Source organism: Pezoporus wallicus, unplaced genomic scaffold, assembly GCF_028554395.1.
Source record: "Pezoporus wallicus isolate ANWC-B61680 ecotype Strahan unplaced genomic scaffold, APGP_CSIRO_Pwel_v1 contig_8372, whole genome shotgun sequence".
NCBI classification, from domain to species: Eukaryota; Metazoa; Chordata; class Aves; order Psittaciformes; family Psittacidae; genus Pezoporus; species Pezoporus wallicus.
The window spans coordinates 452,403-477,882 of record NW_026640907.1 but is presented as its reverse complement, the minus strand read 5'-3'; the positions used below and the strand labels follow the sequence as shown (position 1 = coordinate 477,882).

The window sequence follows — 25,480 nt, the reverse complement described above, 5'->3', positions numbered from 1 at the left end:
CCTGCACATGCAGTCCCTATGTCCTGCCTTTCCTCCACAGCAAATTTTGCCCTCAGTAATAGATGAAAATAGAGATTTCTGCTGGCAACAGGCATGGTCAGCATGGGAGGCTCTGCAATGAAGCCAGAGTGCCCAGCAGAGCCATGATGTGCCGTGCCACAGCACAGTCCAGTCCCACCAGCTTCTTCCCTATTGCTCTCTGCGCCAGCACAAAAGCACATGGGACTCAGTTTAACCTTCCTGCAGCAACAGAATCAGCTTTAAAAGCTCTTCAGGTGGCTCACTAACCCTCAGATACATCAGACTTGATTGTCTTCTCCTCATCTCCTCTGGGGTTGGTGTTTTCTCCAGGTAAACACAGCAAATCTCCACAAGCACCATCTAAGTCCTATCAGCTATAATCTTTAGATGCTTGCCTTGCTCTGGAGCTGCTCGAGCTGTCTGGCATCTGCTGTATGCACTGTGGTGCCTCGGAGCTTACTAACCGAAGTCCTCCCATGGGGAAGGATCTGGAAGCCAGCTCATCCTGACTTTGGATGCACTGGGGGGATTCTGAGACGTTTTAAACCCTCCACGCTCTGGTTATTCCCAGTAAAGAAATTACAGGCTTAGACTTTTATCCTCTATAAGGCTGGTTTATCTGCTCCTCAGGGATATAATCATAGAAGAAGCATTGACATCTGAAAGAATGATCATTCTACTGTTATCAGAAGGGGAAATCATAGCTTTTAATCATAGCTGATAACACAGGGTGTGGGCACGGCGTGAAAGCACCTCATGAGGGTCAAGGTTTCATGTACAGAAAGAGCCTTTCTACTCTGATGGCAAAAAATATCACCATTCAGGATGAGTTAAAGCTTTCATTAGGCACATAGAAGGGAAAAAAAGAGGCAAGAATTGAAGCGTTTCAAGTGTGAAGTTTCATTTCAACAGCATCTCTTACTGCCTTTCCAAATAGCTACAGAGCTTTTGTAAGAAATGCCCTTTGGAGAAGCATTTAACATGCCCATTGTCCCTTTTTGGAGGGGATAACGAAGGTTTTAGGGGCTGGAGCTCCTGTTATACTGGGCTTTACCTTCTTTCCTTGAAGACACACCACAAAGGAGGAGAAAAGAGCAGCAAAGGGATGAAAAGCAGGTGCTGCGCCTCCCGCTGACTCTCAGGTGCAAATCCACTGCAGAAGAAACCCTTGTCAGCTATCCTGAGATCTGGAATAATGTGTTTAAGTCATCTATTCCGCCTCATTTCCTCACTCTATCAGCATCCAGACTCTTCTTCTGTACCAGAAACAACCTTAAGAGTCCTTTAGAGATAACAGAAGACTTACCTTGGCTTCTTTCCTTCTTATCTTTACCTTCTCTTGACTTTTATCAGTAACTTACCGCAAGGGACCAATTTAAGGATTCATTTCCCCACACCTGAGTCAGAGCTCTGGACCAGAGGATTTGTTTGTGTCTGCAGACAAGAAAGAAGTCCCTTCAGGACATGGACCAGAGAGCTTTGAAGGGGGGAGATGTTACATTGAGATTTCTAAGCTTCCTGATGATGGGTCATTCTCTTCTATATATGTACAGTTTTTAACTGTGTGCTATGCTGGTTGGGTACCCCAAGCCACCTCCCCCCATGTTTGTTATCTATCCATTACATCTCATTCTCCCTTGAGTTTCTCTTTCCACCTCGCCAAAGAGCCTGTGGTGCTCACAACCCAGGCATTTCATCCCTCCCTTCACATCCAGCATCCCCTGGGCAGCAGTCCCACTGCTTTCTGCCCATCTTCCCAAATCCTTGCATCCCTCTGCAGTGCTTGCTGTCACTATGGCAACCTACAAGAGGATCTGCAACGGGATGAGGATGCTCTGTGGGATAAGGATGCGCTGCGGGATGAGGATGCTCTGTGGGATGAGGATCCGCTGCAGGATGAGGATGTGCTGCAGGATAAAGGTGCTCTGTGGGATAAGGATAGAATCATAGAATAGTTTGGGTTGGAAAGGACCTTAAGATCATCCAGTTCCAGCCCCCTGCCTTAGGCAGGGACACCTCACACTGAACCATGACACCCAAGGCTCTGTCCAACCTGGCCTTGAACGCTGCCAGAGATGGAGCATTCACAACCTCCTTGGGCAACCCATTCCAGTGCCTCAGCACCCTCACAGGAAAGAACTTCTTCCTTGTATCCTATCTAAAATAAGGATGCTCTGCGGGATGAGGGTGCTTTGTGGGATGAGGATGTGCTGCAGGGTGAGGATGCACTGCAGGATAATGGTGCTCTGCGGGATGAGGATGGGCTTTGGGATGAGGATGCTGTGCGGGATGAGGATGCTCTGCGGGATGTGGTCACCACCATGGTCTTCCGCTCAGCGCAGTTCAAGTAGAACTGCTGCAGCCTGGGCAGGGAGATGGGGGATTGTGATTTTTCTCCTAATGGAAACTGAATCGCTTCCGAAGCCCAGCTGGAGACGCTTCTGAACAAGAAGCTCTTCCCCTGGGGCTGTGCTGCTTCCATTACCCTTTCAGAGTGAAGAGACGCGCTCGGGAGCATGAAAGCTGCCTCGGAGGCTGAAGCAGAACCAGGGAGGTTTTCAGCTCTTCCTCACGTAGATCACCAGGAGGCACGGAGCGCCTGTTAGAGCGGGTGTTAAGAGGTACAACGTGCACTTTCGGTCTGCACCAAGCAAAAGGAGGGAGCCTCCATCCAGCCCTCTGCCTCCACCCTGACCCTGCTCAGGCCCCCTGAGGGCCAAGCGCTCTGTGACACTCGACGGCTGCCGGCCCCTGGGTCCAGTGCCACCACCGCGGGGGAGCCGGGACCTCTGCGGGGAGAGACGGGGCTCCCGGCGAGGGAACGCGGCCGGAGAAGCAGGACCCCCCGCAGCAGACATCACTGAGGGAAGCGAACCCGCTCCCCTCAGCGCAGCCCGCTTCCCTCAGCCCGAGGCGAAAGCGGCGCGCCGCAAGGGATGCCGGGAGTTGTAGTTCTCTCCCGCCACCCCTCGGCGGTTCGCGGCGTCACTCGGACTACATTTCCCATCATGCATTGCAGGCGCCGTTACCCTGAGGTAAATAGCGGGTGCTCCCCGCTTCCCCCCGGCACCGCGGCACCGGCATCGCTCTTCCCTCCCCTCAGGGGATGCGCGGTGCCGCGGCGGAGTGAAAGAAGCGAAGCCGCCGTTGTTGTCCCCCCTCTTTCCTTCCACCCCTGCGGACGGCGACATGGGCGAGTGCGGAGCCCCCGGGGATGTGAACTCCAACGTGCTCATCGCCCCCAGCACCGGCGACGCGCAGCTGGACAAGGCGGTGTGGCAGTGGCTGAGCTGGGACAAGGTGGGTGTGTGGTGGGGTTTTGGGGCGGGGGGGGTGCAGCGGGATCGCCTCCGTTACACCCGGTCCTTTTGGTTTCCAGCGCGTTCCATCGCCGGTGCTGAGCGCGGTGTTTGGCCCCTTCTTCCTCGCCCTTTCCCCTGGGGTTGGGGTTGAGGGGTGGCTTTGGGAAATAACCACCCCGATGTCGCCGTGCTGCCGGGGCTGGGAATTCCGTACCCTGGGAGAGGGGAAGGGTGAGGCAAGCGGCCCCCCCCCCAGGGCTGTACCTGATGGGGTGATGTCATCTCGCTGCCACATGGAGCACGGCACCTGCTTCGTGTTGCTCCTGCTCCTCCGTGAAGACATCGGCGTGGTCTCGTGTAACCTCGTTTCAGGGTGGTTTGATGCTGTTGGAGGCAAATGGCGTGGCTGTGTTTTCTGTCCTGCTTGAACGCCATCCCTTACAAAGAAGCAGGCTTTAGAGGCGGGTATTCTGCCATACGCCTTCCCTTGCCATCCTCATCAGGGTGTCAGGAGGGCTGCAGGCTCTGTTAGCTCCCATTAACCCATCCAAAGCAAACCTGAGGCCATAATAATAACGAGAACATTAATACGGTGTTGGAAGGGTTACTTCTATTTCCCAGCTCGTTTGCCCAAACATCATGGCTTGTACTTTAAAAATACCTTGGGAGATGGAGGAGGGTCAACAAACAGTGGCTTTATGTGGCTGCTTTCCTGCTTTTTTCCCTTTTACTTTACGGAGAGTGGTTATCAGTGTGTTTATCCTGTTTCCCCCTTGTTCAGTCTTGTCGGGCTCGAAGCAGGAGGGCTACAAGTGAGCTCTCTGTTGGCCCTTAGATGGGCTTTATGCTGCTTGGGAATCTGCTCTCTCCCTTCGTTTGTGCAGGAATCAGCACTTGCCATCTGCGTGTTCTGTGCTCAGAGCTGCTGTCGTGGAAATAGCTGGGAATAGGGGCACGGGGGAGGGAAGGAGTGGAAGAAGGAAATAGCATTCCTGATAATAGACTTGGTAATGTGGACTGAGCTCCGGTAAATGTGGGGGGGGTTTGGTGGATTGAAAGGTTGGTGGGTCTTTTTTAAAGCAGCTTAATGTATGTTTGTCCTCAAAATGTATGGAGTAGAAGAATCCCAGAATTCCAGGTTGGAAGAGACCTCAAGGATCATCTGGTCCAGACTTTCCAGGCAAAGCATGACCCAGACTGGATGCCCAGCACCCTGTGCAGCCCCATCTTAACGGTGCCCAATGCTGGGGAGTCACCACTTCCCTGGGGAGGTTACTCCAATGGCTGCATTGTTCTCATTGGGGGAGAAAACCCTCTTGTGTCCAGTGGGAATCTCCCCAGGAGGAGCTTGTGCCCATCACCTCCAGTCTATTCGTGGGACTCCTTGACAAAAGGGAGTCTCTGTGTTCTCTGTAGCCCCCCTTTAACTCCTGACACATGGATAAGGTCTCCTCTGAGAACTTACACATTTTTAATAGGAAGGTTACTGGGGAAAATACTTGGATTAAAACCAGATTAGTGAAATTTAACTGTTTCTGTAGCTCCTTCTAAGGCTAAAATTAACCAAGAAAATACAAACTGAAGAGTAGGGTTGATGGCACCTGCTTACCCTTGCTCCCCTAGGTGACAATCATGACCTGCACTATTGAACTTACTACTTGGAGAGATGTTAAAGAGAGTTTCTGTGGATTTTGAGTGTTCAAAATCACCTGAAGAAGGAGGACTGGATGCTCCAGCAGGGGCACACACTGGGGGTTCTACAGTGAGGGCTACACTGCCTGGTTCTGAAGCACTTGCAGTCACTCTGTAGAGGATGGAAACAAGAGGTGAAGGTGTTTTGGGGCAGGGGAGCAAGGCCAACTAACAAAGTATGGCATGAGGAGGGATTATTTTCCCCTCCCACCAGCTTCCTGAGCCTCTGAGCAAGGCAAAAATCCATGCACTACATTCACAGCAGTATTTTGCTGTGGGGAGCTTTTGTCCTCTAACTTAATTGAAAATTACTTGCTGTAATTAATGAATAGAGCTGTGTTTCCATCCTTTTGGATGGGGTTTTGTGTGCTAACCTCTTGTTAAACCATAACTGCTTCCAGGCTGGGCCGTGGGTGGAAGAAACCTGACCAGATGATGGTCCTTCTGCTTTCTTCCTCTCCCACCTCTGTCGTGCATCATCATTAGTGCCTCTTGGCAACTGGTTTAAAGGAAGCTCAGTAATTAAATCTCCCTCTTTTCCCATTCTCTCATTAATTGCTGTGTGTTCACTCTTGTCTTTGAGACAGGCCTGGAGGCACAAGGCACCCTCCTTGTGGTTGATCCTCATTGGTAAACTATGTCAACAATTAGTCATTGTTCTGTTTATTTTCCCTTTAATTCCTCTTAATCCACTCCCTAACTTTCCTATTGTCCTTCCACCTCTGCCTTGATGCTTCTAAAGGAGTTTGGCTCCTGTGGAAAGCTGTGTTGGAGCAGTTATCCCCAATAAAACCTTTCTTCAGAGCAAATGTTAGAGTTTTGGACCTTGGTTGTAGTAATGACTTTATGTGCTTGTCTTATTTTATAGAGTGGCAAGGTTTAACTACAGAGTGGCATGGAAATGAGGTGTGCTCCGTGGAGCAGCTGAGCATCTGTTGTATGCTGAAGCAGAGGAGGTTTTGGTGCAAGTTAGGGGTCAGGTACTGGCTCAGCACCTGGTGGGAGTGACCAGGATGATTAAGGTAGAATCCCAGAGTGGTTTGGGTTGGAAGGGACCTTAAAGCTCCTCCAGCTCCAACCCCTGCCACGGGCAGGGACCCCTTCCATAGAGCAGCTTGCTCCAAGCCCCTGTGTCCAACCTGGCCTTGAACACTGCCAGAGATGGGGCAGCCACAGCTTCTCTGGGCACCCTGTGCCAGCGCCTCAACACCCTCACAGGGAAGAGCTTCTGCCTTATCTCCAACCTGAACTTCCCCTGTTTCAGTTTGAACCCATCACCCCTTGTCCTATCACTGCAGTCCCTGATGAAGAGTCCCTCCCCAGCATCCTTGTAGCCCCCTTCAGACACTGGAAGCTGCTCTGAGGTCTCAACACAGCTTCTCTTCTCCAGGCTGAAAAGCCCCCAAGATCCCCATCTACTTAATGAAAAACCTGATCCCAAAGAAAGATCTACAGCTTTGCCTTCAAGTCAGAGTAACTGATGGGTGCCCTCTGCTTTCCCCCAGTAAGTCCTCAGTGTGCAAGACTGGAGCCTCAGCCCAAGCTGTTGGCTGCTGGTTTATTCATTGCCCTTTTGAGATCACTGACGAGGCTCTGGTTCCCTTTGTGTGCTCAGGGCAGTGTAGCTTTACCCATCTCCAACAGGGATCTGGAGGAGTGTTTGTACACAGACTGTTCCTGGGCTGTTGTGGAGTGTATGGGGTGGGGGAAAAAGGGATGCTATGTGGTTGTCAAAGGCACAGAGCATCACATGGAGGGGAAAACTTGAATTGGTTCTCGAGGTGCTGTTTGTACAGGCCCCTTTCACTGTACTTTCACTTTACTAATTCATGGCCTCATTGTCAGAGCATGAATAGCTTCCTGCTTGCTGACAGTGTGGCTTGGCTGGTTTCAGGGCTTTGTTTTGAAGCGCTCCTCGGTGTTCTTGTTGTTCTTGTGACTTTTAAGACGGAAAAGTGGCTTTTAGGATGCTTTTAAGTGGCTTTTTAAGATGCGTGTGACTTTCAAGAGGAAATGGACTTGGTAGTTAGAGACCAGTAAGCTGCTCCTGTTATTCAACTTGTGGTATTTTTATCTGAAGACCTTTTAAGTGATTATTTAAGACTAAAAATGGGGAAATGAAGTCTAGGAATTGGCAAGCACTAATACTAAAACATTGAAGATAAAACTGAATACTTGAAGTAGTTGATTCTGGGTAAACAGGGACACAAACCTGATGCTGGTACAACCATTTTGTGGAGCTCTGAAATAACACAAAGACTGTCCTTCAGTGCTGTTCTAAGGTTTTAAGCTATAGAAAGTCCATCAGGATGGTTTTGAAACTTGTACTTCACAGTAATACTGTCTACTGATGCTATATTGATAAATAAGCTGTATGCTGTCTATGGTGTTCTTATGGAAGTGGGAAAGGGTGTTGCTGTTCTGTGCATGCAGACTTTTAACCGTGAGAGTCAGAAATAAGACTTGAGAATTAAGGTTTGCTTTGGATAGTATGGGATTTCCCTGTATTGGGTACCTCTGTGTTTATAAATGTAAGTGATGAACAGCACAGTGATGTGACCTGCTTTTTGCCTGCCTCTTCCTATTCTCTACACTGAGCCACTGAATTAAATCAGCAGAGTTTGAGCTGTGCTTCTGCTTGCTGCTCCTCTTGCAATCAGTGTTTGGTCTTTCTCAGGATCTTCCTAATCAGAGCATTGCTAGTTCAGAGCTTTTTTTACCATTCTTCCTCAGAGATAAGGATTTCCAGGTTTTAGCATTCCTGAAAAGCTGGTGTGATGTTCCTGTCCCCTTCTCTGAGGGAAGCAGCACATCAGCAGTGTGGGGTGTGTGTGCTTTCTACAGTGGAGTGTGGCTGCAAGTCACACTGCTTGTGGCTTCACATCCTCCAGAGTGGATGCTCACTGTTAATGCTCCATGGTGCTTGGCTGAGGCCCATCTCTATGGTCCATGCAGCCTCCCTGCCACAGGAGCACATCACTGCTGTTAGTTCCAAGTGCTGGTGGAGTGATGGTTTTGTTAGTGTGAAGACTTAAGCCTGGTATATATGGGTTGTGCAATGTACAGGGGAGGTGCAGGGCCTTAGGAGACAGTATTTGAGGACTGGTTTTGGTGCACAAAGCAAAACTATTCCACGAGGCACTCCAAACAGGCAGAATGGATGTAGACTGTACCTAAAATGGTCTTTCAGCCTGGCTCCCTACCAGAAGCAGCCAACTGTTGTGGAGGTGGTGTGGCTCACTGTGGGACCAGGATATGGAAATGAAACAGAAGAAGATAAACTTGCATTGTACATGTATTCCCAGTGAGTTGGCAGAGACAAGGGATGTCACGTAGGGAGCCTTCTACCTTTTGGGTGTGAAGACAGGCTGAGGGAGCTGGGCTGGGTCAGCCTGGAGAAGAGAATGCTCCTTAAGAAGACACCTTAGAGCAGCCCTAGTGCCTGAAGGGGCTGCAGGGAAGCTGGAGAAGGGCTTGGGACAAGGGCCTGTAGGGCCAGGCCAAGGGGAATGGCTTGAACCTGCCCGAGGGGAGACTGAGCTGAGCTCTTAGGCAGAAGCTCTTCCCTGGGAGGGTGCTGAGGCGCTGGCACAGGGTGCCCAGAGAAGCTGTGGCTGCCCCATCCCTGGCAGTGTTCAAGGCCAGGTTGGACACAGGGGCTTGGAGCAAGCTGCTCCAGTGGAAGGGGTCCCTGCCCATGGCAGGGGTGGGAACTAGATGAGCTTTAAGGTCCCTTCAACCCAAACCATGGCATGATTCTATGCAATACAGCACCTACAGCCATGTGTAGAGGCTGTGGTTCACTCCATCACCATTCCTTCTCCCACCACAGTAACTGGTCTCTGTAACTGCTTGCCTGCAGTTGCCCAACTGATTTTGACATTAAAATGTTGATGCAGTTGCTGAGTATAAACCAGTCGTTTCTTGCCTAACAAGAGGAAATGAGAACCTACAATTTCTAAGAGAAATTGGAAATGAGAACTTGATGCAAGTGCCACTGCTGGTGTTACGTTGGGTATGTAGGGATTAGCTAGGCCATGAACAGTGCTCTGTTCTTCATTGGGACTGCCTACAAATAGATGCTCTGATGTGTTTGGATCTTAGGAACTAACGCTGATCTCATTTAAAAAGAGGCTTAAATCAATTGCTGACTAAAACCCAAAAGCTGCTGTCAAATCTGCTGAATTCTAAGCAAATTTGAGACCCTTTCCTTCCCTTCCTGGCTGCATGCAAAGTGTTTGTAAAGCAGAAAATGATTGCAGTGAGAGTTGTGAACTGCTGCTTACTTTGACAGGATTAGCTTTGAAACCCAACTCCGGCAGTAAGTACATGTTATTAACATGATTGGGAATGAAAGGACCAGTAAGGGATACTCAGCTAATGTCCTTGTGCTTTAATTCTCCAGTTGTTTCTGATTATGTATCCTGATGAGCTACAAAAGGAGTCTAATTCTAGCTCAGCAGGTGACTGCAAAACATGGAAACTGAGGATGAAGCAGCATTACACTGAATTTAGCAGAATATATATATATGTATTTTGTTCAATGAAAGCTCAAAGACTGCTTTAAACACGTTGATGTTGGAGGATCTCAACTGGTGCAGGATGTGACCCCACAGTTCTGCCCTACATCTGATTGAGGCAGTAAATCTTTATTTGCTTAATGTCTATGTTGCATCTAGCTCATTCTCTTCCCTCTCCTTAAAAGCCATTATAACAACTTTAAAGTTTAATGCCACGAGACCACTTACACAAGTTATATGAAGCTCCTGCCTGAGAACTGAAGTCGGAGACAAAACAGGTAACTTGCCAACCCCCCCGTTTTATAAGGTTGTAGTACCAGCTCTCTAGAGATGGCATGCATCTGTAATAGTATAATAATTATATAGGAAAAATAATGCAGGACTTATTTTCTGGTGTTCTATAAAGTGCAGAACTACATCTGAGCTCTAACACATGCCCTAGCCTGTCTCTGTCCCAAGTGTTTCATGTTTCTTCTCCGTGACTGTGAAGCTGAAGTACTGAAGGAGAGGTTCTCCCATTCTCTTTCCTCCCAGCTCCTCAGTAATGCAAACCCTGCTCCGTGAGGATGAGAGGACTCCTTGGATGTACTTGAAACAGGATAGGAAGACATTGCCTGACCTCTGGTTGCGCTCTGCTTCCCACGTATCCAGTGGCAAGCCTCAAAACTCTTAAAACAAGAAGAATGCTTCCCAAATTTACATCTTAAAATGGCAGATTAATGTGTGAGGGCACTCGCATCATGTTTGTAGGTGCTGCCAGGTTGGGAAGTAAACAGTTGAGGGCAGAACTGCTCTTCCCAAGGGAAGCAGATGGGTCAGGGAGTGGACATGAAGCTCATTTCAGCGAGGACAGGCTGGGAAAGAGGAACTGCCTGTGGCCTTGTGAGCTGGGGCTGGGCTCTGCTGCAAAGCCCCAGGGAGTCTGTAGGCAGCATGCTGGGCAGCAGCCTTCCCTGACAGCAGAGGAGGCTGGCAGCATCCTGGGCCAGTGTGGGAAGGAATGTCTCCCTTTGCTCCACACTTGTTAGCCCACATCCAGATCTGTGTCTGGTTTTGGCCCCCCAGTACAAGATGGGTACTGATTAAAGTGGTTTGAGGGGCTCCAGGATGGTCAGGGGCTGGGGCACTTGCCCTCTGAGGTGAGGCTGAGGGAACTGGTGCTGCTTTTCTGACTGCGCTGGACCAAGGGGAGAGCTGCAGTCAGAAACCTGCCTGGAGCCCAGTCACCAGCCAAGGGCCCCTCTTGCCTTCCCTGCCCCTTTCCTGTCCCCAGGAGTGGCTGTTCAGGTAGCACAAGCTGCTCCTTCCAGGGACCTCCTGGCTGCTGCCACCTTATCTGCTGCTTCCTTGCACCCTGCCAGCAGTGGTCAGGACCCCTTTCCCCACCCAGAGCAGGAGGAATCGTGTCTGTCGCTTCTTGATTACTGCCTTGTCCAGCCTCCTGACCTGTGTGGGGCTCTGTGTTGTTGGATGTGTGTTAAAGCTGTTTGGCTGTCAGCAGAGGATGGATCGCTGTAGGATGGGAGCCTGTGCGTGGGTCTCACCCTCTTCCCTGCTTTGCCTACCTTTGGGAGGCTGATCTCTGTGGGATGGAAGGACCTTGCTCTTTGTCAGATGCCTTGTCCACTAGTTAGTAATCCTTTGAAAACCAGTAGCAGCTGTGAATGGTCCTGCTCTCCCTTCTCTGAGGGGAGTCAGGGATGCTTCTGCCAGACATGGTGCCAGCTGCTGGGCTCAGGCAGACCCTGCCAGAGTCAAGGTATTGAAATGGATTCAGCTTCTTTTTTCCCCCCTTCTCTAACAATGTCCTAGTGCAGGATGGCAATTGAAGCCTGGTTACTGGGATATTGCTGCAGGGAGACCTCAGAGCAGCTCCAGTGCCTAAAGGGGCTGCAAGAAACCAAGGGCCTGTAGGGCCAGGCCAAGGGGAATGGCTTGAACCTGCCCGAGGGGAGACTGAGCTGAGCTCTTAGGCAGAAGCTCTTCCCTGGGAGGGTGCTGAGGCGCTGGCACAGGGTGCCCAGAGAAGCTGTGGCTGCCCCATCCCTGGCAGTGTTCAAGGCCAGGTTGGACACAGGGGCTTGGAGCAAGCTGCTCTGGTGGAAGGGGTCCCTGCCCGTGGCAGGGGTTGGAGCTGGAGGAGCCTTATGCTCCCTTCCAACCCAAACCATTCTATGGTTCCCTGCTCAGTTTCACAGGGCTATGAAGGAGAAACCAATACATGTCAGTGAGCCCCTTGGGATAACCCTACCTGAGAGGAAGTTTATCCCTACCTTGGGTTATCCCTACCTGGGAGACCCTAGGGAAGACCACAAGTTGCACTGGTGTGGTATGACTGCAGGTGCTGAGCTCACCACAGCACCCTTGCCCTCCCCTCTGTGCCTCAGTATTGATGCTGCATTCGCTGGCACAGTGCTGGGCTCCTGAATCACATTCCCTGAGCTGCTCCTCTGTCTGTGGGGGCTGAAGCTGCTCTTCCACAGAGCCTTGTTGGCCACCAGTGCGGGGATGTGGCGTGTTTGGTGGGTGTTGGAATCAATGCTGGTTTCATATCCTCGACATCCACACGCTGCTTGACTGTAGGCGAAGCTCGGAATTCTGTGGGCTCTTTAAATCACTGAATCCATGAGAAGAATTTGAATGGTTATGTCAGAGCCCTTGGGGCTGTCAGGATATCTTAGAGCACTGCTTTTATTAAGGAACTGCTATTTTGGTATGAAAGAGCCTAGTTTTTCTACTTAAGACAGGAAGCTTTAGGCAGCTCTCTGTTGTTTAAGGGTATTAAATATACTGTCCAGACACTGTAGCTGGTAATCTCTAAGGGGCTTCTCTTTTGCTTACTCTAGGTTGCTGTGTTGTGATTAACAGAGCTTCCTGATGTACTAATCCAGGCAATGGTGAAGAGCAGGCACTTGAGTTGTCTCAGTTTGTGTTTCTAAGCTGAGTGTGGTGCTGGCACTGGGCTGCTGCCTCATCTGGCTTAGAGTCATAGAATCCCAGCCTGGTTTGGGTTGGAAGGGACCTTAAAGCTCATCCTGCCATGGGCAGGACCCCCTTCCACTGGAGCAGCTTGCTCCAAGCCCCTGTGTCCAACCTGGCCTCCAGCACTGCCAGGGCTGGGGCATTTAGCACTGCTTTGGGCTTCAGAAGCTTGACAGATTCTTTGCTAAGCAGTGATCTGTTACAGTTATTTGCTGAATACACCAGTGAACTACTTAAAGCTGCTGGTAAGCCTCCTGCCTCAGTGTCATGGAATTGCATGGCATTGGCAATATTTCTTTGGAATTTGGAAGTACAAGGGCATGCTGCCTAGTTTGACTCATCTGATACACCCTCCTAGTGCTTCCTGCATCACATAACAGGGAGGTTGGAGTTGGTGGAGAGTGGCTGTGTGGGGATACTAATGACTGCAGAGAAGATGCTTTGTGTAAAGGTGTACTGGACTTTCTGCTTTGTAACCCCAGTCTCTAATGTTATTGTGTTGCACATTTAGTGCATTGCATCTCATCGCTCTTCACAACTGCTTGAAAGGAGGTTGTAGGAAGATGGGAGTCAGTCTCTTCCGCCACGTAACAAGAGATAGGACAAGAGGAAACGGCCTCAAGCTGCACCAGGGCAGGTTTAGATGGGGCTGAGGAACAATTCCTGCCCCAGAGGGTGCTCAGGCATTGGAACAGGCTGCCCAGGGCAGGGCTACAGTCATTGTCCCTGCAAGGGTTCACACCCCGTGGAGATGAGGCCTCAGTGCCATGGGGCAGTGGTGGCCTTGGCAGTGCTGGGGAGTGGTTGGATTTGATGATCCTAAAGGTTCTTCCTCAGGGTTAAATGTCAACAGTGGGAGCTGTCGTTGTCGTTTAGCCCTCCCTGACTCTTAAAGTCTCTGTTTAGCGTGGTGAATGGTTTTCATGCCCAAGCAGTGTGCTGCAGGAAGCTGAAGGGGTCCATTGGCTTTGAAGCTTTGAAGCTCCAACTTGGAGAGAGAAAAAAGGAAAAGCAGTGAGTGCTGTGCCACAGTGTGGGAACAGTCTTGAGATCAGTTTTTGAATGCTGTTGAAAGCATAACCCAGAGCGTGAGACTGATCATCACCATGGATAAATTTACTCCAAGGCTTGAAAATTCCTTCTTTCTGTTGCCAGGGAGTTTCAGGTCATCTGTGGGAAGCTTGGAGACTTTCTTCCTTCACTTGGAACTTATGGTTTTTACTTTTTTTTTTAGTTGACCAAGTGCAACCTGAGCAAGCGAAATCATGGAATCATGGAATGGTTTGGGGTGGAAGGGAGCTTAAAGCTCATCCAGCTCCCACCCCTGCCATGGGCAGGGACCCCTTCCACTGGAGCAGCTTGCTCCAAGCCCCTGTGTCCAACCTGGCCTTGAACACTGCCAGGGATGGGGCAGCCACAGCTTCTCTGGGCACCCTGTGCCAGCGCCTCAGCACCCTCACAGGGAAGAGCTTCTGCCTTATCTCCAACCTGAACTTCCCCTGTTTCAGTCTGAACCCATCACCCCTTGTCCTATCACTGCAGTCCCTGATGAAGAGTCCCTCCCCAGCATCCTTGTAGCCCCCTTCAGAGCTACTCAGAGGTCTCCATGCAGCAAATTCAGTGCTAGTTGGATGCTCTTGTGGCTGATTTTCTTCCCTTTGGAAATAAATAAGGTGACTTTAATCAAAAATGCATGTTAACCCATTTGTAAAAGAAATGTTGCAGTAAACTCTTGGTTCAGACCTGCAGAACTCCAGGCCATAAACTCTAATGCACTCCACGTTACTCTGCGTTTGCAGACAAGCAACGCAGCGTATCCTAAAAACCCATTAATGATGTTGTGTCATTTAATAGCCCTTATTTTAAAGCAAAACAAAGTATTGAATTATGATAGTGTGAAATGAGGTTTTTGTGTCCTTTTGCCTCTGCTGCTCCTCACATTACTCATTTGTGTTCTGGTTGGCTGTTCCTGAACACTGAAAGAGAAGCTTTTTACTTCTGGGATTGAATATTTGATGTGCCTTGTTGGGTTTGTTTCATTTGTAGTCCATTTTCCAGCTGGGTTGTGAGGGACGGCTTTGGGTTCGGAGCCATCTGAAGTGTGAACAGGCATGGTTTCATTTGCTTTTCAATGCCCATGTCTCTCATGTTGGTGCTCATGGCCTGTTGTCAGGCTGTGGAGGTTGTGCTTCTGAGTTGGCAGCAAGCTGTAATGAGTATTCTTTTCCTCCTCCAGGTGTGCAGCTCTCCTCGTTGTGTTTCCCCATTGCTCCTGCAGATCTTCCCTGTTTCCAGTGCTGCAGAGGCTGCCCTGGGGCAGGCAGTGCCCGAGCTGGAGCTGGCTGACCTCTATTTTAAATGTCAGGGTGCTCCACCTTTGCCATTCACATTCCCTTTGCCGTTTTAACCTTTCCTTGGGATCCTGCTTGAAGGAGCACTGGTTTAGAGAAGCACTTGTGCAGTTTGTGCTATTACATGACTGGAGTCACTGCTTTGTACAGCTGTGTGTTGCTTATCTGCTACATCCCCTGTGTTGTCAGCAAGTCTGGCTGGGTTGTGCTGTGTTTATAGGACCTGGGAGATGTCTCATCCAAACAGGATGGCAGCAGACAGTTTCTTGATAACCAAATGAATTCACAGAGCCTTTAGAATCCCTGTGCTATAAATTATTGAATCGTGGAATCATCCAGGTTGGAAAACCCTTCAAGCTCATCCTATCCAACCATTCCCATCAGTGCCAAGGCCACCACTGCCCCATGGCACTGAGGCCTCGCCTCCATGGGGTGTGAGCACTTGCAGGGATGGTGCCTGCAGCCCTGCCCTGGGCAGCCTGTTCCAATGCCTGAGCACCCTCTGGGGCAGGAATTGTTCCTCAGCTCCATCTAAACCTGCCCTGGTGCAGCTTGAGGCCGGTTCCTCTTGTCCCATCCCTTGTTCCTTGGGAGCAGAGCCCAGCCCCTCCTGGCTCCATCCTCCTCTCAGGCACTTGTAGGCAGCCATCAGGTCCCCCCTGAGCCTTCTCCAGACTGAACCCCCCAGATCCCTCAGCCCTTCCCCATCACACTTGGGCTCCAGGCCCTGCACCAGCTCCTCTGCCCTTCTAATATGGGTCCTTACTCATCCAAACAGCATCTTTCAAAACAGCCTCCTATGGGTGAATCACTCCCTGTTAGTACCTGTTGTCAAAGGACACACATCAATATTCTTCTGTTACTGTGTTTTTTTTTTGTCAAACTGGGTTCACCTTCTTTTTCTGTCCCTTAGGTCCCCTCGGGCATGTCCAGGATGATGCTGTGGGTATAAGCATGACTGTCTAATTCTAATCATCATGGGTAATAGTAAGGTTTTCGCTATTATGTCCCATTGTTTCCTAGCATCAGTATCAGCTGAATAACTGTGAATCATAGAGTCACAGACAGGCTTGGTTTGGAAGGGAGCTTAAAGCTCCTCCAGTCCCAACCCCTGCCACGGGCAGGGACCCCTTCCACTGGAGCAGCTTGCTCCAAGGCCCTGTGTCCAACCTGGCCTTGAACACTGCCAGGGATGGGGCAGCCACAGCTTCTCTGGGCACCCTGTGCCAGCACCTCAGCACCCTCACAGGGAAGAGTTTGCTCAGGTCTGATTACCAGTCTGTGTATTTGCAGTGTGTACATTCGGAAGTTCATAGCTTTGACAGTGATGAGAGTTCAGGAAAACACTGATAATATAATCAGTGTCTGTATCCTGCTACAGAACACACCTTGCAGTGCATACGAGTGACTTTAAAACACAGGGTTGTAGTATTTCCTACCTTAAGGTAACTACTTGAATTAAGACTTTCAGACGTGTATAATCACCCCCTCAGCTGAATTGTGTATGAGAGAAAATGAATCCTCTATGCATGGAAATGACAAACGTTGCATTTAGGGAAGAAGCTAAGGGATTCTAAAATGGAGTAGGTTTTGGGTCACAGGAATTGCTTCCTACTCTTCTCTTTAGCCAGACTTTTTCCTTGTCTGCTGGCCATTCATTTTAGTCATGGGTTTTAGCTGATAAAGGTGAGGGATGACAGCAGTGTTCTGTCCTGACTTGTCGTGTTCATCTCCCTTTTGCTGTACAGAGAACCTTCCTGTGCAGGTGAGGATCTCCCTATGTAGGCAATCCTGAGATCACCCTTAAGTCTTTGTTGAGCTTCCTGCCATGGTTGTGCTGCCCTTATTCCTGTCTTTTGGCATCTGCTGACAGTTGTTATCAGGGTTCTGGACTAACCAGCCCTTGGTCTGAGCTGGTGCAGCCTCGTGCAGCAAGTCCCCACCACGGTACCCACTCTACAAACAGCACCATAGAGCTTTTGGCTTCAATGAGCTATGCAAGTGTAGGTGAAGAGGTGTAAGAGCCACTGACAATGGTACCAGAAAGGGAGAATGTCTCTGAGGCTTGCCTATGAACCATGACACTGTCAATATGTGACTTGACTTCCTCAGAAGGGTAAACCCAAGGACTGTTTTGGATGATTCTTTCTTTAGTCGCTGTATCATGGAAAATGGATTCTTTCTGAACTTAGAAGTAATTGGAAAGGTTTGGTTCAATTCTCTGCATTTTACTGACAAAATTCTTGGTCCTCGTAAATAAAGTTAAAAGTCTTAAGTCTGGAGGGTTGTGAAAGTGGTTGTTACAATGGGGCATGCGATACTTCCCTTCAGGAGCAGTAGTTACTGGTGTTTTCCCCCTTGCCTCCTGAGCAGGGCAAGTATCCAAAATGTCTGGGCCTTTCTCAGAGAAGCACCCATCTTTATTGCACAGCTGTGATCAATAGGAGCTTTCACTCTCTTGTACTCACCTCCCTAACAGCTGATGTAACTTGAAAAGGCAAGCTTGCTTTCTGCTTTTACAATGTCAGCTTGCTCTTACTGTGCCTGTTGACAGACTTCTCCTGCACTGGGAAGGAAGGAAATGGTGCTTTGAAGTCAGGATTCTTGTCTGTCTTCCAGCAGCACAGAGCGAGCTGGTGGGACCTGCGTTGGGAAGAATCTCTTCTGAAGTCTGTGCTTCCCATTTCCAGGCTTCATGTAGCTGGAAGGTGTATTAGCAACTGGGCAAACACATCAGCAGATAGGTGCAGCAAGAGCTCCTGAAGCCTTATTTATAAGGATGAGGCTGAGAGAGTTGGAGCTGCTGAGCCTGGAGAAGAGAAACTGCGTGGAGACCTCAGAGCAGCTTCCAGTGTCTGAAGGGGGCTACAAGGATGCTGGGGAGGGACTCTTCATCAGGGGCTGCAGTGATAGGACAAGGGGTGATGGGTTCAGACTGAAACAGGGGAAGTTCAGGTTGGAGATAAGGCAGAAGCTCTTTGCTGTGAGGGTGCTGAGGCACTGGCACAGGGTGCCCAGAGAAGCTGTGGCTGCCCCATCCCTGGCAGTGCTCAAGGCCAGGTTGGACACAGGGGCTTGGAGCAAGCTGCTCCAGTGGAAGGGGTCCCTGCCCGTGGCAGGGGTTGGAGCTGGAAGAGCTTTAAGGTCCCTCCAACCCAAACCAATCTGGGATTCTATGCTAGAAATGAGCGCTACAACGAAGGCGAGTTTGTGCAGATGGGCATTTTATAGCATAGGAAGTACCTGCTGCACTGCAGAACTAGGAATGATTTAACCCCACTGAGCATATAGTTCACATCCTGGTTTCAAGAGCTAAATGAAGATCTTCATCTTCTTTTTCAGAACCAGAAAACTAAAGAACAGATTGAGAGCTTGTTGCAGAATGGGAAGCACAAAGAGCTGCGGGATCGCCTCTGCTGCAGGCTGACCTTTGGGACCGCTGGCCTTCGCTCTGCCATGGGAGCTGGCTTCTGCTACATTAATGATCTTACAGTGATCCAGTCCACACAGGTAAGCTGAGTAGTTGTGTAGGTGAGGACTGAATGGTCTCACGGTGTTTGGGGCATGTAGTGTACTGCTGAAACACAAGCTGGGGGTGAAACAGAGCAGGCATTCAATAGAAGAGTGATAGCACGGGGCGGTTAGTGTGGAAGGAAAATAGCTTGATCAGGTTTAACTGGGCACATGAGGAGGAGGATATAATCCTTTCCACTGGGATTTGGCCAGTGGAATGGCCAATCACATTTTTTATGGCCTGTTATGCTGCTTTGTAGCTGGAGAAATGAGTGGCTGTTGTAAGAACTTTGCATGTTAGTAAAAAACTAAGGAAAAGCCCATCAAGAAAACCTAAAAGCAAACCCAGCCCCAAGCAAACAAGCCTTTTCTTTCATCTTTAGCTAAAGCTGTTCATAACTATATGGAAAAAAAAAGGAGTTTTTACCAAGAAAATGAACAGGAAGCAAGATGAAAAAGCAAATGTGGAATGACTGAAGAGCATCTGTATTGTAAATTGTTTAACTTCCAGGGAATCCTTCCAGTTACATGGGTTGTAGAAAATACTGGGGTTTAGTGCAGTGCCATGACTGTAGTCTCCCTGTGGCTCTTGGCACTTCTTAAACTGGAGATGCAAGGAGGTAATTTGAGATATGAATTTAAACTCTCAAACAGCAAATCTTATGTTACATGTTGTATCAGAGAGGGCTGATTCATGGCTTATCTATGATTTAATAGCTGTGTATGTGGGTTAGAGACATCACCATAGAATTATTTGCTAAGGAAAACATTGTAAATGGATGTTGCTGTCTTTGAGGGCTAGTTCTTTGTATTCTGGAGTACAATATTATGGGGTGGACTGCCTGATTCAAATACACATAGGGAGATCTTGGAACTTAGATTTGGCTCCTGACTGCCATTTTGATAGTCATCTGTTAGTGCTGTTGGAAAGGGTCTGATGGGTTTGGTGTGAGTACAGTTTTGGCCAGGGGAACTTTAATCCCAGTTTTCTCTGCCAGAGATTAAGCTCTGCTTGCTGGTGGTGCTGGATGTACATCTAGAAGGACACAAAAGTTGATAACAGAGAGCTCAGGAGCTGGAGAGAAGCTGCTATGGGGTTGTGAGTGGCACCAGTGCTGTTGTAGGGGAGACTGGTGGCAGAGATTCCTCACTTCGGGCACATCTTTTCCTTAAACCATATCACAAATTCTTTTGACTGGTGGTTTAAGTTGATAACAAACAGAAGTACAGTCTTCTGGATGCATTTCTTCACTGGCTTCTGCTATCAGTGTTTTCCTCTCTTGATTTTGGTCTTGCATGCCAATGAGGGCTGGGAAGCGATCACACCCTTCTCCATTTCTCTCCCTGCTTCTCTTTCAAGCAATGTTAATGAGTTATATGTGTGATGGCCTGAATAAATCAACCTGTTGATTAATATAAGGCTTCATGGTCTCTGCCTTTCTTTGACACACTGTTTTGCTCAAGGGTGGATGATCTGTTCTTCCTCAAAGGTCCCCAGTTTTCTCATGTCTTCCCCACCTTTTCAATAAACACCTTTGGAAGGGACACTTGATGTTTTGATCACAAGTGGTCCATGCTCCTTTTCTATATTGCTATCTCATAGTGGATGTGTTCTTATATTTGCTGCTTATACAGTACCAGGCTGTTCTCAGTTGATGTATTCCTCTATCAGTTTTCCCTCAGAACAAGTACATTCAATACTTTAACCTGTATCAGAAATAAATTCACAGTACATTGGAAATTAATGTGATATTATCCAGACGCTGAGCACTTGAAAGAGTCTGAATATGAACATTGATTTATCTGGGGTTGTAGTTCTGTTAAACTATCATTCCTGACTGTGATAGGCATTCTTGCATGTACTTTATGATGGTAAATAAGAATCTGAATGCTTTTTGCTTAATAATCTGCAAAATGGGGCTTTGTCTCACTGCAGTGAAGGTGGTGGGAGGCAAACAGACAAGTGTTGAATCCTTCTGAGAATGAATAGCATGAGTCAGAAAATGGATGTTTTGTGGTTCCTTTTCTTATGAGGATACAAAATACAAACGGCTTTGTATTGTGTATATGAAATACAGTTAAATGTCTCTTCCCACCTTTAGTCTTCATAGAGTCACAGCCTGGTTTGTGTTGGAAGGGACCTTAAAGCTCCTCCAGCTCCAACCCCTGCCACGGGCAGGGACCCCTTCCACCAGAGCAGCTTGCTCCAAGCCCCTGTGTCCAACCTGGCCTTGAACACTGCCAGGGATGGGGCAGCCACAGCTTCTCTGGGCACCCTGTGCCAGCGCCTCAGCACCCTCCCAGGGAAGAGCTTCTGCCTAAGAGCTCAGCTCAGTCTCCCCTCGGGCAGGTTCAAGCCATTCCCCTTGGTCTGGCCCTACAGGCCCTTGTCCCAAGCCCCTCTCCAGCTTTCCTGCAGCCCCTTCAGGCACTGGAGCTGCTCTCAGGTCTCCCCTTCAGGAGCCTTCTCTTCTCCAGGCTGCCCCAGCCCAGCTCTCTCAGCCTGGCTCCAGAGCAGAGCTGCTCCAGCCCTCGCAGCAGCTCCATGGCCTCCTCTGGCCTCACTCCAACAGCTCCACGTCCCTCTTGTGCTGCTGCCCCAGAGCTGGACCAGGACTGCAGGGGGGTCTCCCCAGAGCACAGCAGAGGGGCAGGATCCCCTCCCTGAGCTGCTGCTCCTTTTGATGCAGCCGTACAGAAGAATATCTTGTTAACACAAAGGAAGTAAGTCAGTTCTTGGCTTGTGCAGACTGAAGCTGGAGTTGCTCGTGCCCTGATCTCCTGGACATTGCATGCTGCCTTTGTTTCCATTCTCGTGGAAGCGTGACTGAACTTGGGTTGCCCAAGTGAGACACTTTCTTGGCAGAAAGGGCAAGGTTCCTTTTGGTCAGCAGGGAATGTGTTTGTGAGTTCAGCTTCATGGGCAATACTGGTTTCTGAAAGTACCAGTCTGGGCTGAAATCCTTTGCTCCCTCTCTAGAGCTTCTGTTTTTGGTTGTTCATCAGTCAAGACTGGGAAGCAGATGAGAACGTGTTTCTGAAGTCAGCTGCATTGGATTTAATCTCTTTGTTTGAGTACTCTTGCTTCAGAAGGTGATGACATTAACAGTTTGGCTGAACCTCATGTGAAAATGGACAGCCTTGGCTCTATGTGTCCTGTTCCAGGAAGGAATGTCTGTTCAAAACAAGGAGATTTCAGTGAAGTTAAAGCATTCCCTTCAGTTAAACCTTAGCTCAGATGCATGCTTAGGCACGTGCTGTGTCCTTGCGTGATTATATTGATGTCACTAAAAGATCCAGAAGGGTACAGGATATTCAGAAGTTGCTTTTGAATGACTTTTGCTTTTGATGGTTGTAGGGATGTAACCTACACATAAAGCCTTGAATCTCCTGCTCACATATTGCTTCTGCCCCACTGAACCAATTGCGTCTCGTACTGGGTGAGTAACCAGTCACTGACCCCACAGTGACAAAACCAGTCATCTTTGCATCATTGCTTCTGGCTGTATAAGCAAAGATGAAGATAAGAGTTGAAACATTTCAATACTGGGCTTCAAGAGAGACAGTAACAGCTTTCTGATTTCATCAACCCCAAATCTTTCTATCCCATTCGTGATAGCATCGCTTTCCCCTCACTTTTCTTTTGAAATGAATCCTGAGCGATTGGACATACAAAAGGATTATTCATGCCTGGAGAAGCAATCTAGATCTCCCTTTGTGAATCTCATATAGGGAAATCATAGAATTGTAGAATGAAATCCGAATCAATGAGGTTGGAAAAGCTTCAGGATCACCTAGTCCAAGTGTTCCCCAGCACTGCCAAGGCCACCACTGCCCCATGGCACTGAGGCTTCGTCTCCACGGGGTGTGAACCCTTGCAGGGATGGTGACTGCAGCCCTGCCCTGGGCAGCCTGTTCCAATGCCTGAGCACCCTCTGGGGCAGGAATTGTTCCTCAGCTCCATCTAAACCTGCCCTGGTGCAGCTTGAGGCCGGTTCCTCTTGTCCCATCCCTTGTTCCTTGGGAGCAGAGCCCAGCCCCTCCTGGCTCCATCCTCCTCTCAGGCACTTGTAGGCAGCCATCAGGTCCCCCCTGAACCTTCTCTTCTCCACACTGAATCCCCCAGGTCCCTCAGCCCTTCCCCATCATCATCTCTTGCTCCTCCTCCTCCTCCTCATCGTCATCTGCTCTTAATCTCTTTACATGTTATTCAGTGTGCTCAAGTCAAACTCGATCAAGTTTTCTCCATTCCTCTATCTTCTGTCTCTTTACAGTTGTGCATGAAGGTTCTTGGTAGGTTGTAGGGCAGGGTGAATGTGTGTTTGTATCAACACAGTTCAGTTCGGTGTGAAGGTGACTTCAGCTGCCGATTGTGCGCGGGCACTTTCCACTTCTGTCCCTATGCAGGGTTTGTATTGATTTTAAAGGTTTTTTGCTGTCTGAATCCCTCTATAGACATCTGCAGCTGACATAATTCTCCAGAGAGATGCCAGTATCCAGTTCTTCCTGTTTTGAAGCACGTTCTGTGGGGGAAAAGGGCAAGAAACACCAAATAAATTGAGCTCATTGAATTTCATGAGGAGTCAGTCTGGCTTTCCAGCTCAGAGATTGCTCATTGGTGATCATAGAATCCCAGACTGCTTTGGGATGAAGGGACCTTGGCACCCTCCCAGGGAAGAGCTTCTGCCGAAGAGCTCAGCTCAGTCTCCCCTCGGGCAGGTTCAAGCCATTCCCCTTGGCCTGGCCCTACAGGCCCTTGTCCCAAGCCCCTCTCCAGCTTTCCTGCAGCCCCTTCAGGCACTGGAGCTGCTCTCAGGTCTCCCCTTCAGGAGCCTTCTCTTCTCCAGGCTGCCCCAGCCCAGCTCTCTCAGCCTGGCTCCACATCAGATCAGATCCAGACTGGGTGCATTGCACTTAATGTTGGAGGGAAACCTGTTTAATTCTACTGCAGAACATACCTTCATTGTGTCAGGAGGAAACTGACCCTCACAAGAACTGGTTTTTTTAGGATGCCATTGGCTGCGATATGTTCAGAGCATTGTATTTGTGTTAGAGCTGTGTTCTGGTTGTAGTGAACTGTAGCCTCTGGCAGCTTCCATTAACAGCAGTGCCTTTTTGTCTAAAACTGCTGATCCATCCTAGGTTGTGTCTGTGGTGGATCTCCAGAGAGTTTCTAACCGGGAAACTAATGGACTTGGAGGCCACAGGAAAGGTGAAGCTGGAACATCATGTAATGAGCTATTGACAGGCTGAGCAAGTTGAGGCTGTTGAGTCTGGAGAAGAGAAGCTGCATGGAGATCTTGGCGCATCTTTCAGTTTGAAGGGTGCTGCAAGGATGCTGGAGAGGGACTCTTCATCAGGGACTGCAGTGATAGGACAAGGGGTGATGGGTTCAAACTGAAGCAGGGGAAGTTCAGGTTGGAGATAAGGCAGAAGCTCTTTGTGAGGGTGCTGAGGCGCTGGCACAGGGTGCCCAGAGAAGCTGTGGCTGCCCCATCCCTGGCAGTGTTCAAGGCCAGGTTGGACACAGGGGCTTGGAGCAAGTTGCTCCAGTGGAAGGGGTCCCTGCCCGTGGAAGGGGTTGGAGCTAGATAATCTCAAGGTGCTTTCCAACTGTATCTGACCTATGATTCTGTGATTCCAAAGAGCATCTATCTCCTCCCCTTTGGTAGAGGGATAGCTGACCAAGGAGCTCTTTGGTTTTCCCTGTGTATGTTTCAGCACATATTTCTCCTCACCCCCAATGTGTTTTACAAGTGTGCTCCCTTTTCTCCTCCGTGCATGGGGCTGATCTCTGATACCTTTCCACTGGAAATCTTCTGCCTTGATGAAGAGAAAGCAGTTTGTGTTTTTGCTGTTGTATCTGCATCATACATACATTGAGGGCTTCAATCTGTCCACCTGGAGCAGGTCACTAGTAATAAACCTTTGGTTGAGGAAGTGGGTGAGGATGAAGCATCCTTTTAATGCAGATTTAGAACTGATGGCTTGAAATGGTGATGAAAAGGTGCCTGACTTGTACTGTGAGCAAAAGGATAAAGATTAGCACTGGCCTAACATTGCCACAGTGGATAGGCTTTCAAAAAGTGGATTATTCTCCATTGAGTCTCCAAGGTGATTTGAATACATAAAAGCAGAGGAAGGACTGAAAACAAGTATTTACTGCTCAAGGGTTTTGCTGGTTCCAGCTTTCTGCTAATGCTGTCAGGTCATTTATTGTAGTGTGGGTTTTATTTCCCTGGTTTTCTCTGATTTCTTTCTTTCTGTGAACACTGGGGAAAAAAAGATGCTGCTTTCGTGAATAGCATGCTTGATGTTTTAGCTGAGTTGGGGTTTGCCTCCTGACATTCTCCATCCCTCATGGAAGATGGTTCGTGACGTTTGTGTGTGCTGCACTGGAGCTAATTCTTCCCAACCTCTTCTTTTCTCTATTTCCAGGGGATCTACAAGTATCTTGAGAGGTGTTTCTCAGACTTTAAGCAGAGAGGCTTTGTTGTTGGATATGACACACGAGGTCAGGTGACCAGCAACTGCAGCAGTAAGAAGTATGAGTATTGATTACATTTGCAAGTCTAGACATTAAATTGTGCTTTTAAATGCTTTCTGTTCCATCAGAGTATTTGTGTCACCAGCTACACACACTTTCCCCTCCCTTAGCCCATTTAAGTAGTAAGGAAGAGATGCACGGACTAAAGCCTTTATAATACCTTGTCAGCAAATGTGGCATATAAACTAGTCCCTTCACCAGAGAATTTACAATCTAAATGCCCAAGATCATTAGGCAGACATTAAGAAGTTGACGTGCCTGGAGAGAAATTTGAATGTGAAGGTAGATTCTGAGTACTAACATCTAACTTGAAATCACTAAATGTTAGTACACTATTGATAACGTTTAACACCTGATTTAAGCTTGCTTGGGGGAGAATAATTCTACCTGCAGCCAGCCATAACCTGGTGTTTTGGCACCCTTATTTTCATCTGTGATCCCAGGTCTACATTGGGAATGTTTTACCTGGAATGCTTAAAATGTAAACTTACAGTGATGCTGAAATGTGCCCTTTGCAAGGAAAGTGGACCTATAAAAGAGCTGCCTTCTGAA

At 48.8% G+C, this 25,480-nt stretch overlaps 1 protein-coding gene across 1 annotated transcript in view; it reads left to right on the top strand.

Annotated features, from left to right (window-relative positions):
* The first annotated feature begins 3,193 nt into the window (after positions 1-3,193).
* The window catches only part of PGM2L1 (phosphoglucomutase 2 like 1), a 39,671-nt gene continuing 17,384 nt past the window's right edge, over positions 3,194-25,480 (top strand). The window contains exons 1-3 of the mRNA XM_057421184.1: positions 3,194-3,321; positions 18,211-18,378; positions 24,820-24,926. Of these exons, the coding sequence (XP_057277167.1) occupies positions 3,211-3,321; positions 18,211-18,378; positions 24,820-24,926 (386 nt within the window). The 5' untranslated portion in view covers positions 3,194-3,210. The remainder of the gene's footprint in view (positions 3,322-18,210; positions 18,379-24,819; positions 24,927-25,480) is intronic.